The 13,241-nt window shown below is 39.6% G+C and overlaps 1 protein-coding gene across 1 annotated transcript in view; it reads right to left on the bottom strand.

Annotated features, from left to right (window-relative positions):
* FBN1 (fibrillin 1) overlaps positions 1-12,478 on the bottom strand; it is a 207,649-nt gene extending 195,171 nt beyond the window's left edge. Inside the window, exons 1-3 of the mRNA XM_011928574.1 lie at positions 12,434-12,478; positions 11,389-11,390; positions 9,840-9,938 (exon numbers count right to left, since the gene is read on the bottom strand). Coding sequence (XP_011783964.1) covers positions 9,840-9,938; positions 11,389-11,390; positions 12,434-12,471 — 139 coding nt within the window. The 5' untranslated portion in view covers positions 12,472-12,478. The remainder of the gene's footprint in view (positions 1-9,839; positions 9,939-11,388; positions 11,391-12,433) is intronic.
* Between the last annotated feature and the right edge of the window lie 763 nt (positions 12,479-13,241).

Genomic DNA, 13,241 nt, shown 5'->3' on the forward strand with positions numbered 1-13,241 from the left:
CACATTGTGCACATGGACCCTAGAACTTAAAGTATAATTTTAAAAAAAAAAAGAAAGAAAGAAAAAAAAAAAGTAGCAAATTCCACAGAATTTTGTTAAAAGAAATTTTAGAGGCAGAAGAGAGAAACAAGAAAATGCCGACAAAGGCATTTAATAACAAGACTGCCTGATGACAGGGACAGCTGGATGTGCCTGAGAAAGAGCTGCTTGTTTAAACTATAACCTCAAACTAAGTAAGATACTCATTTTCACCTACAGAAGTGTACATTTCAGGGCCCAGAGCAGAAAGACCATGGACTGACAGCCTTAGACTCTAGACAATGAGACACTCAGAGAGGTTGGAATAAAAGACAGCCGTGGGCTCATAGTGAGCAATGACAACAGCGCAGGCAAGTGCTCTCATTTCTCCAGTGTTCAGGCTGTCTCTAGGTCAGTAATTTAGGAATGCTAATAGCACTTTCAAAATCCTAGGCTATTTCCTAGTCCAAAGCTTGATTGAATTAACCACTAATCCTTGTTGATACCTGCTTACACACGGAGGCCAGGGTTGGGCTTTGGAGTTTGGCTTATTCTGTCTGGTCTTCCAAGTTGTGGGAGTAAATTCTCAGGGAAAAAGGTTCAATAATTTTAGCTAAGGAGAAGAGAATATCTTCTTTCTACAAAAAAGCAGAAATCTGCAGTTTATGCTCACCCTTCCTGAAGCACAGGGGCCAAATCCTCTCTCCAAAGCAAATAGAAGATTCCTCCCAACAGCCACCCTGTCCATTACCCCTTGTTAGGAATCCTCAGCCATGGTATTGAAAAGTGCTACTTGACTTCAGGAGAAAGGGACAATTTTTATAAGGAGCTACACAAATCTCAGCCTGACAACAGGGAAGGAAAGTGCAGAACCCAATATCTTCTATACCATTTTACAGCACAAAGAAGTTAAGTCGAGTTGAAAGGCATTTGCCTTTTTAAGAACATGCCACACATTGAAACAACATCAAAGGCCTGTTTCTACAGAACTAGAGCCACCTCCATCTCTCAGCATTCACGGCCCCCTCAGCATAGCCCCAGGTGTCTTTCGGGGCTCCTTGGCACATGCCTACTATGTCCTACGACTCCATCTCCTGATCTACTTATCAGTCATTCATTCACTCACAAACATTTCTGAGTGCCTACTATGTGTCATGCAAAAAACCCAGCACTTGCCTTGTCCTAGTCCCTCTGTAGAACCCCCTCCCTTACCTGCCTCTGTGTCTCCTTGCCCCTAACCCCTAAACCCCAACACAACATACACACAGTTCTCCCCCAAAACCTGAAATCCTATCTATCTCCAAAATCCATTTCAAATATTGCTTCTTTCCATTGATCTTTTCTGATACCTCCCAAACCAAATGTGAGCCCTTTCTCCTTTCCAATTATGTTTCTCTTTTGAAGCATATATTATATAATCCAGCCTATTTTTACTTATTTTGCCACACCCCATTTGTTTAAAAACTTCTTAGGAGTGGGGAGTGTCATGAGCATTAATTATGCAATATTCCCTTAAGTGCCTAGAGTAGCACCTTGCTTATAAGTAAGTGCTGTATAAAACTGTGCTAAATTAATTTGTATTTACCTAACTCATGCTGCCTGATGATGACATCAAAAGCTATGCCCAAAGACCAAACTGAGACTTCGAAGTTGTCCATTGTGTCTGAAGCACTTATACAGCCCTACTAAGTAGGTTGCTATTAAAAATATCTTTATCTTTGTTTCTCCATGTATGAAAGTAGAAATAACTCCTTTGTTGGAGTAATGAAATCAAACAACCCCGGAAAGTGATTAAAACAGTTATTTTAGGCTCTTATGATTCCATTAAAACATCTCAGCCAAAATGCTTTTTTAACTAAAAAGCTGTCTATAAGTATACAAAGAAAAAAATGATTTAGTGAAAACTTTGAATAATATTCTAAGTAGGTCAGGAAAAGGTGTATAGTTGCTTTAAAATTTGAAGTTAAACTTAGCTTCATCCTATCTTAGAAAAACAGTAAGGATTGGGAAAAGCACAGGAAATGATGTCATCTGTCAAGCAGCATAGGAACTCAGCCTTCAAACTGATTTCAATTAAAGCAGTTCATGCCAAGAGCTAATTTCCATTCCCACATGAGCGACAAAGCCATTTAACTACTTTGAGATTAAAAAGCTAACAGTAGTTTAAATAGTGACTTTACATTATTTGTTCAAGTTGAAAATCAGAACGAATTCTTCTTTCTGGCAAGAATGGTAAGTTTACATTTAAATGCAATAGAATATAAACCTCCCTGATATATATTTTTTACTCTGTTTTTCAGGCAAATCTTTTCCAGCATAAAATATTCTTTCTTCTTTAAAAAACAAAAGCACTCATTCAGACTTGTGAAACAAGAAGACATCAAGGAACCCTATGCATGAATCCTTGGGGGAAGCCGGGAGGCGGCAGGTTCAGCACAGATAATAGGCTCCGAATCACCTGCTTTGCCACCGTGTTTACCATGGGAAACTTTTTACTCGTTGTGAGTCTTAGATCTTTAGGGGGAAAAAGCATTCTGATAAAGGTGCTCAGGATTTCTGAGGGGAAGTGAAGGAACTAGATATGCAGTTTCACTGTACACACAGGAAACAGTTTACAGAGAATATATACCCAAATTGGTTTTATTTTGGATTGAGTCCTGCCATTGATGCATATTCTAAATTTACGCTGATTTGAACAAGAATTCCCGATGTATCATAACTGGGAGACCAAGTTCTACATCTCTTAAAAAAGCCAACTGAAAACTAGGGGTTCCTCCTACACCCATAATGATGCTATATTCCTTACTGGATGCAATAAGTACCCCAAGTCAGAAGATATTCCTAAACTCAATCTGTGTTAAGATTTTACTAGAAATTGAAAATACTAGGGGAATCAGAGTGCACTGATCCTGCCATATGCAGTGAACCCTGAGAGTCCTACAGCCCCAGTGTGGACCTGCCCTTGAAGATGAGCAGACAGCCATAAAAGGTTTCATGTAAGGTTCGATATCCCAGAACTAACAGAAAATGCTGCCATTTCCCCATATCCATAAAAGATCCCAAATTAATTTTGTGTTCATATCAGATGTCAGTCATTTCAATCATTCAACAGTGACTTACTGAACGTCTTTCATCTGCCAGCATTGGCCAGAAAGAACAGAAGAAATTTTCTCTAATTACAGCCCAGTACAGATTAGTTCTTAAATGATTCATCAGAAGAGAACAATGTGAGCACGCTATGGGAATGCGAGAGAGGCAGGGCTGGCACTTGGATCTAAATACCTCAGGTAATGATTTTCTTTGGGATGCATTAGGTTTGGAACGATTCTAAAGACCTGCCATCATCTTGGCAGGCACAACTGGCAGAAAGAACACTGGGAGCAATTTGCACATAAGCATTTGTATGATGAACATGTGATTTTAATTTAGGTACTAGGAAAAGCACAGACAGACAAATTAAACAGCCAGACTAACTTCTGGACTCTACACCTGAGACAACAGTCCACAGGGACAATCAGAGTCACTGCAGGATAAAAACAATTTTCATTTAGAGAGATAACAGCAATGGCATTTCCCTTAAGTGAAGAGATGTCTGGGGATGCCTAAAGACACACAGCTTGGAAGAGAAACTTCACTAAAATTCTCAAACAAACAAACAAACAAACAAAAATCTAGCCAAGCTGGAAAAGCTGCAGAGAAGAACAAGTTAAATGACAGCAGTGATAAAGGTGCTTCCATACAGGGCGGTCTAGAAAGAAAGAGTTCAACCATTTCTAAGGACAAGTCTGAGTAGATTCCATGCATGTTTCTCCTCCCAGTCCATGTAAATCCCACCATTCCCAGAAAGCTTTTTCAAGCAGGACTTCTTCCAGACTAGCTGTAGCAGCACCTTCCCTTGCTCTGAATGTCCCCACACTTTCAGGATTTGGTTGTACCGCACTCCCTCAAACTTGCTAACACACTGGTCTAGAATTGTTCTGCTGGCCTTCTTACACCCTTAGAGCTCAGATTTGCATTGGGATTACAAATGCCCCAAACTCTTGCTCCCAGCTGATTAAAGCCCCTTCCTTCCTAAAACCAGTGTCCGAGAGGTTTTGTCTGTGACCGGTTCTGCTAAAACTCTCATTGAACTGAAGTCAATTAAATGAGAAAATGTGATCAAAGTATAAGGGGTCTGAAAAGTGTAAGGGGCCCCAAATTGATATACAGGTTTGATGCAATTCCTATCAAAATCCTAAAAGGTTTTGTAAATATAGACAAGATTAATCTACAGTTTCTACAGAAAAGAACTAGAATAGCTAAAACAAAAAAGGATATAGTGGGAAAAATCTGTCTACCCATCCTGGGTGACAGAGCAAGACCCTGTCTCAAAGAATAAGTAAATAAAAATAAAATTATGAAACTAGTAGAAAAAAGTTGGAGAAAATCTTCAGAATCTAGGAGTAGACAAAGCATTCCTAGACTCGTCAATGAAAGCATGACCCAGTAAAGGGAAAACTGGTAAGTTAGACTTAGTCAAATTTGAAAACATTTGCTCTATGAAAGATCCCATTAAAAATATTAGAAAGTAAGCTACAGAGTGTGATAAAATGCCTGCAAATCACATTATCTGACAAACAGCTAGTATTTAGAGTATATAAAGAATTCTCAAAACTCAATAATGAAATAATAAACAATTCAATTAGCATCTGGAAAAAAGAGGCCAGGCACAGTGGCTCATGCCTGTAATACCAACACTTTGGGAGGCTAAGGCATGCAGATTGCTTGAGCTCAGGAGTTCAAGACCAGCCTGGATAACATGGAAAAACTCTGTCTCTACCAAAAATACAAAAAACTTAGTGGGGCATGGTGGTGCACCCCTGTGGTCCCAGCTACCCAGGAGGCTGAGGTGGGAGGATAACTTGAGCCTGGGAGACGGAGGTTGCAGTGAGCCGAGATCGTGCCACTGTACTCCAACCTAGGTGACAGAGTAAGACCCCATCTAAAAATATTTTTTTTAATTAAAAATAAGAAGCTAGACAAAAGACATAAAGAGACTTTTCACTGAAAAAGATATACAGGTGGCAATAAGCACATAAAAAGATGTTTGACATCATTATCCAGTAGGGAAATGCAAACTGAAACCACACTAAGAGATGACTACACAGCAATCAGAATAGCTAAAATTAAAAATAAAGATAACACAAAAAGCTGGTAAGGATGCAGAGAAACTGGGTCATTCATACTCTGCTGGTGAGAATGCAAAATGGTACATACAGCGATTCCAAAAACAGTTTAATAGTTCTTAAAATGCTAAACATGAAACTATCATACAACCTAGAAACTGCGTTTCTGAGCATTTACTCCAGAGAACACAAGATTTGTGTTCACACCACAACCTTGTACACAAATGTTCATAGCAGCTTAGTTCAAATAATAAAGAAAAAAAAATGATGACAATTCAGATGCCCTTCAATAGATGAATGGCCAAACTAACTTGTAGTACATCCGTAGCATGTACTACTACTCAGCAATCAAAAATAACAAACTATTGACACTGCAACAACCTAGATGACTCTCCAGAGAATCCTGATGAGCGAAAAAAGCCACTTCCAAAAGGTTATATACTATGTGATTCCATTTATATAACATTTGTGAAATGATAAAATTATAGAAATGCAGAATAGATTAGTGGTTGTCAGAATTAAAGAGAGAATTAGGTTGGGAAGAAAATGACAATAAAAGCATAACATGAGCGCTCTTTGTGGTGATGGAAACGTTCTGTATCTTGACTGTATTAATTTTGTGATATCCTGGTTGTGCTCTTGTACTATAGTCTTGCAAGATGTCAACATGGGGAAAACTAAATAAAGAATACCCGGGATATTTCTGAATTATTTCTTACAAATGCCATAGTTGGAATGTTCCTTTCAAAACTCATGTTGAAAATTAATTATCATTGTGATGGTATTAAGAGGTGGAACCTTTAAGATGTGATAAGGTCATGAGGGCTTTGCCCTCATAAATGGATTTACGCCATTATCTAGGGAGTGGGTTGGTTATGTCAGGAGTTCAGCGCATTTTCTGTCTGTCTCTCATACTTGCTCCCCATGTGATGCCTTCTACCATGGGATGGCTCTCAACAGACATTGGTGTCATGCTCTGGACTTCCCAGCCTCCAGGACCATGAGCCAAATAAACTTTTGTTGTTTATAAGTTATCCAGTCTGTGGTATACTGTTACAGCAGCAGAAAACAGATTAAGACAACTGTTTGCAAATCTACAATTATCTCAAAATAAGAAGTTTAATTTTTAGCATTCTTTAAAAAAGTGTAGAGAGTAAAACAGAATGAGAAGATTCCAAAATTACAAAGTACAAACTATAGGAATTACAAAATAGAAAATACAAAATTATAAAATATAAACTACAGGAAATTACTTTTATAATGTATCATATATAATTATATATATAATTAGACAATAACATACGTATACATACAATATGTTTGTGTCTCCACAAAATTTATATGCTGAAACTTAGTCCCTAAGGGAGAGTAGGGAGCAGTGGGGCCTTTGGGAAGGTGATTAAGTCATGCAGGCAGAGTCCTCATGAAAGGATTAGTATCCTTATAAAAAAAGGCCTGAGAGACATGTTTGCCCCCTCTGCCATGTAAGGACACACATAAAGCACCATCTGGGAGGAACAGGACTTCACCAGACATGTAATCTGCTGGCCTCTTGAACTGTAAAAAAATATATTTTTGTTGTTTATAAATTACCCAGTCTATAGTATTTTGTTATAGCAGCCCAAACTGACTAATATATATATAAAGTTATAGAGTTTATTAATCCCAGTGTTACAAGCTACTATATATTTGTATGTGTGTATACACATATTAGAATACATATATATTTGTATGTGTGTATACACATATTACTCATATGAATTAGAGTAAATTCATACATCAGTAAACCATGATAGGTCTTTATGACAATTAGGATTGCTCAAAATCATCTCCAGCCTCAGAGACTGACACAGTAAAGAACAGTCCTAAAGAGGGCTGGAATTAAAGTCTAGAAAAATTACTGTTTTGACCCTGTCTAGCTAATCATTCTTTTTGCCCTGGTGCTGAATGACGAGTGTCAAGAGTTCCACCAACACTAAGGGAAGCCACAACTTCCTGTTGTCCAAGAGAATCACTGGCTGGTACTTTGAACCTTCTGGAAATGCAATCTCTCATTCAGGTCACTAAGAGATCATTTTCTATTCTCAGAGTCACAGGACACTCAAGTCAAAAACCACCTGAAAGAACAACACTTCTTCCATTTTGTTCATATTCAAGTGGGAAAACTAAGGCTCTCTGAGGTCCCATGACTTGCTTAGACCTCCTTGATCCCTATCATATAACAAGTACAAAATTTTTCATAGGAAAAATTGGTGCAGTGATCTAAATTGACCCTTTTTAGTAGAACCACATGTAGTGAATGCAAACATTTCACTGAGTAGAACTGTCCTTCTATTAGCAGGAAAGTTAGCAAAGTGATCAGGATGTTCTTTGGAATGGCGCAGCTGTTCCCTAGAACATCACTCCAGAAGATGAGAAATGAATTATGATCATCCCCAGCTACCCTTAATTTAAAATATTTTGCCATCTTTAATTTTGCAAGTCGTTTAGACAATATTAGTGCAGAGAGAATCAAAGTCAACAATTTTAAAGATTTCAAGTACCCCCAAAGATCCTGTTGAAACCAGAACCTCCTCCTTACACTACCCTCATCCACAAGCTACTTGGGGAGTTTGTCCAACGTCCAGGTACCATAGATATGACTCAGACTTTCTCAGAAAGCACCACCCACAGTCCTGGATTTTAGTCTCTAGACTAAATCTGGCCTCAGGACCTTACTACTATACTCGTCACATCCCACAGTTAACTTGGACTCTACCAGGACCATGGCTTTTCCGTCTGGTCTTATTAACATCCTATCTCCACATCTCATGATTTCTACTCGATAGAGAAGTCATTATCAGTTCACACTATCATTGAAGACCTTCCCAGCTTAATACCCAGTTTTGCCATCTGGCTATATGTCTTCCTCCAGAGGAGTGCAATATTAGCTGGTTCAGGAACCAATCTGAGAGATGGGGTCTATTCCCAACTTTATAACTGCATTTCTTTTCCAACCCTGAGATGCTTATGCCTCAGCGGCAGCCTAGAAGTCACCCTTATAGAGATGGAGATGTCCCGCATGTTCCCAGATGTGCCAGCTGGCTTCTCTGCCTCGTTCTATTCCTCCAGTTCAGGGGCTCTTGCTATGTAGAATGAACCTGCTGTTACTTGGAAGATGCACGTTTGACACCAAGCTGAGATCAAGGAAAACTATACTACATTCAGTGTAATAAGCAAGAGTCCCAGCCCATAGGGGAGTTTCTATCCCAATTGTAACTGGCTGTATTTAGTAAAAGGTGGCTGTTATTGTGTGGGCTCCACCAGAAGCAGATTCTGAGACAATAATTTAAATGGAAGTAGTTTGTTCTGAAAGTAATTCTAGGAAACACTCGTAGGAGAGTGTGAAAGTGAGACAAAAAGAGAAGGAAGCTAATAAAGTACATTATCAAATCTATTATCACTGTGAACAGCGAGGGCTCAGTCCACTGGGGAACTTCAGGAGACAGTGCAGAGTGAACCTCATGGTTATCCAAACTGAGAGGCAAGGAAGCTGAGGCACTTATCCAACCACTCTCCATCTGTTGTTGGTTAAAAGTCGCTTCTAGGTCCACTAACCCCCAGCACTTCCAGCTTGCCCTGCATGTAGACCTGGCATGCTCTCTGGCCAGAAAAGTATACAAAGCTCTCAGGCAGAGTCCCCTGTGTTCACCCATGAAGCCAAGGGAGGCGAGAGGGCACCAAGAGTGCTACACAGGACAACTTGCCCTAACCTGTTAATTGGCTTGTGAGAGACACACTCAAATGTTCGAACTCTTAACAGGTAATGAGCCTTGACACACTGAAGTCTCTACTTGCAGTAAACAAAAGAGAATGCACTTATTCCACAATGTTTCTCTTTAAAACTCTGTCAAAAGAGGACACACAACAAGGGGGGTGCATTTTCTCACCAGAAAAAAAAAAAAGAAATGGAAAAGGGACCTACGTCTTTTGCCATGGGGACGGTCAAAGTTTTGAGGGGCTGTTTACACAAACTAGAACTTCAACTTTTTAAACAACCAATTATGACTCACTTGCCCAAACCCCCAAAAGAAAAACAATAGGAAAAGCAAGCAAAGTCTCTGAAGAATGAACTGTGGATATTCTTCTGGCATCACAGAAAGTGGCAAAATTCTGAAAGGAAAAATATGTTTATGCTTCATTACAAATCACCCCCAGAAACTTCCATGATGACTTCTTACATTTTCTTCTTGTAAAGCAGGGGTCTTGAGTCTTAAATAAGTTTTTAATCAGATTCATATTTCAGTACCACAAGGAAGAAGGCCTAGATTTCTTGAGCCAAAAACGTTCATTAAACAGCCATTTCATTGAGCACCTTTTATGGTGTTTACATTGGAGATACAAAGATGAATAAGGCAATACCTACATAAAAGGCCATAAGCTTATCCTATTCACAGTAACTATGCCCCATAGGTAATTTTCCTATAAAGAGTAAAGAAGGGAAATGAGAGGCCAGATGAAGGAAAGCCTTTCCAAGTATTTTGGGCAGAACAGAGAAGGCAGATGTTCTAGTGAAAAAATGTATTGCAGGAAAGAGGAAAGCCAAAATCAAATTTAGGAGAAAATGGGGTGTAACCACATAAAATAATATTATATATAATGACATGTTAGACTTACTGGATCTGGAGCCACAGGAAGGAGCTATCTGACCAGATGGGCAAGTGCACATATTTGGCCTCGAACAAAATCCATCCCCACAGGAATGCCGGCAAATGGCTGTGAATAAAACCAGAGGCCTGTTAGCACATGGATTTAGAACACAATTTGTTATAGGGGACCGATCCTCAAATGAGGAAACCTGGGTTCTCAGGTCCCTCACGAACTTTGCTATCATGACTCATATGACCTTAAGCCTCAGCTATACTCATTTTCAAAACAAGTCTATTGAACTAAATAAACTCTGGCTTTAAAATCCACAACTCCTTTATCCAATAACGGTGGTTCTCAACCTCTCTTTGCTTAGTCCACAGCACTGAATCCATCAAAAGCCCAGAACACGCTATGACGAGAAAACCAAACAAACAAATTAAAATTCTGCATCTAAACATATTTGTATGATCATAAGAAATATATTAACTCTAAGATTTAAGGATATAAAAATTACATTATTACTTTTGGGAGCCAATTTTATTGTAAATGTTTTCTTGTTTTGTTTTGTTTTGTTTTTTGAGACGGAGTCTCACTCTGTCGCCCAGGCTGGAGTGCAGTGGCGCGATCTCAGTTCATTGCAAGCTCTGCCTCCTGGGTTCACGCCATTCTCCTGCCTCAGCCTCCCGAGTAGCTGGGACTACAGGCACGTGCCACCACGCTCAGCTGATTTTTTGTATTTTTAGTAGAGATGGGGTTTCACCGTGTTAGCCAGGATGATCTCGATCTCCTGACCTCGTGATCTGCCTGCCTCGGCCTCCCAGAGTGCTGGGATTACAGGCATGAGCCACTGTTCCCAGCCTATTGTAAATGTTTATTGTTTAATTTTTATCCTGTTCTGAATTCCATCAACAGTCTGAGAGAAGAACACTGGAATCTACCGCCAGAGTACTGATTCTACAGTCAGGAAGTCATTCATCCTTTAGAGAAATATTAACATTTGCACACCACCCAGAGACTAATATCATGCTGGTACCAAATGCTCTGCTAGTGGCCACAACAGTAAGTTTAAATGGCATATGATTTACATTTATCAGCAGACTAGGACTTGGTCATTACTTTTTGTCATGACAGGCATGATCTTTTCCTCAAGCTCCTGCACAGCCTTGCAAGTGCACACATGATATGCAAAGCTAAAAGAGTACACTTGCCGGCCGGGCGCGGTGGCTCAAGCCTGTAATCCCAGCACTTTGGGAGGCCGAGACGGGCGGATCACAAGTTCAGGAGATCGAGACCATCCTGGCTAACACTGTGAAACCCCGTCTCTACTAAAAAATACAAAAAAACTAGCCGGGCGACGTGGCGGGCGCCTGTAGTCCCAGCTACTCGGGAGGCTGAGGCAGGAGAATGGCGTAAACCCGGGAGGCGGAGCTTGCAGTGAGCTGAGATCCGGCCACTGCACTCCAGCCTGGGCGACAGAGCGAGACTCCGTCTCAAAAAAAAAAAAAAAAAAAAAAAGAGTACACTTGATAGAAAGTGCATTCAAACATCCAAAGAGTTTAGGATGGAAACTGGAAACGGCTAAGAAACAAACTGTCAAAGGATCCAATAAACATTTATTTAAATACCTGGAGACATCATTTCTCAGAGAACTCTACAGAAGGTGAGGAAAGGGTTGTATTATAAAGTTCATTGAGAAAATCCAAATACCATTACATTTCTCTTTTAGTGATCCAATTTTGGTCTTAAACCATAGTGTGCCAAATAAAGGAGATGCTTTCTGGTCAAAATCAAGAATTGAGAAAGAGTTAAGCTTTTTCAGGTCGTGAAGCAAATATTGGCCAATATAGTCTATTCTCCACTGACCACTGTCAGCCAAGTGAGAAGGTGAACTAAGTGATTCTTTAATGTCCCTTCAGCTCTAAATTTCTCCATTATACTAATGGAGTTTTCTGAAAACTGAACATTATTTCACAGGTACAACAACTGTAAAAGTTCATGAAGGGCAGACATCATGACTAAATTTGACTTTGGTGTCTCCATTAAATAACACCTTGTCTGGCATGTGATTTGTCACTCAACATTTGTGGGATATTGGGGAAATCTGGAGGTTGGCCTTGCCAGCAGAAATCAATAGAGGAACTTCTGTTATCATTTGAAATGTTTCTTAGTCTTGCCACTGATCTTTGCCTGGTGCTCTATCTCCTCCCTTTCCCTTCTATCTAGGAGTCAAGTCTGCTCTTGGCCCCTCAATCACCCAAATTCAATGTACAGGGTTTGGTCAGGCCCGTGGGTGGCCAGCAAAGTTAGAAATTACAATAGGAAAACCAGCAATAAGACTCTTTCATTCAAACTCCCATCAAAGTAATTAGTCTATGTAACCAGGCACAACATATGTAAATGACACAACCTCAAGCAAAGTATCCCTGTGACTAAACTTTGAGAGGGGTTTGACTAAGTTGATGTATTTCCCAAACTGGAAAGGTAGAAAAGTCTTAAAGCTGGAAGGCTCTACTATAAACAGATTAATAGTACAGTTACAAAGGACCACATTCGAAGGCTCCCCATGCAACCAACACAACAAAAGAAGGACATGCAGAACGACAGGTGTTCTATTTACTTACGGACAATACACTGATTTCCGCCAGGTAAGGTTTTCCATCCAGGGCAACAGTAAGCATTATAACGTGATCCACAGACATTGGGTCTAAAACAAAACCAGAAGAATTCCATATTTAAAAAAAGAAGAAGAGGAGAAAGAGATGGCCAAATAAAAGGAAAAAAAAAATCCCTGAGTTATAAAAGCAAGATGACTCCTGGCAGACAGATAAAGCAAACTCATGAGACTCAATGCTGGGTTGGTAGCTTAGGACACTAACATAGTGATATTCACAGGGACATCACTTAATATCACCTATGCATTGGCCCATCAGAGAAATAAAAACCAGAGCTACAAAATGTAGTACATTCTGTCACAATTTATGAAGCCATACAAGTCTTAAATTAGACAATAAACTTACACAATAAATTTCTTACCGATATGGTTAAGAAAGGTTGTAATAAAATCTCACGCATGTAAGACTTTACATTTCTACTCTTTGAAGCCATATATACACACACACACATATATATATACACATATACATATATACATATACATATATATACACACACACATATATGTATTTTCCCCTCCCATGGCCCATCTCACCTCTATAATTTTACACATTCTTCCTTTCACTAAAATTACAGGAATGCAAACTCTGACATGAGTGAGAAAAAATAAAGGCCAAAACATGTAAATATTTATTTAGCAAAAGTTTGGAAGCAGGCCAGGTGTGGTGGCTCACGCCTGCAATCCCAGCACTTTGGAAGCCGAGGCGGGCAGGTCACTTGAGGCCAGGAGTTCAAGACCAGCCTGGCCAACATGAT

The sequence above is a fragment of the Colobus angolensis genome, unplaced genomic scaffold (genome assembly GCF_000951035.1).
Source record: "Colobus angolensis palliatus isolate OR3802 unplaced genomic scaffold, Cang.pa_1.0 Scaffold78, whole genome shotgun sequence".
Taxonomy (NCBI): domain Eukaryota; kingdom Metazoa; phylum Chordata; class Mammalia; order Primates; family Cercopithecidae; genus Colobus; species Colobus angolensis.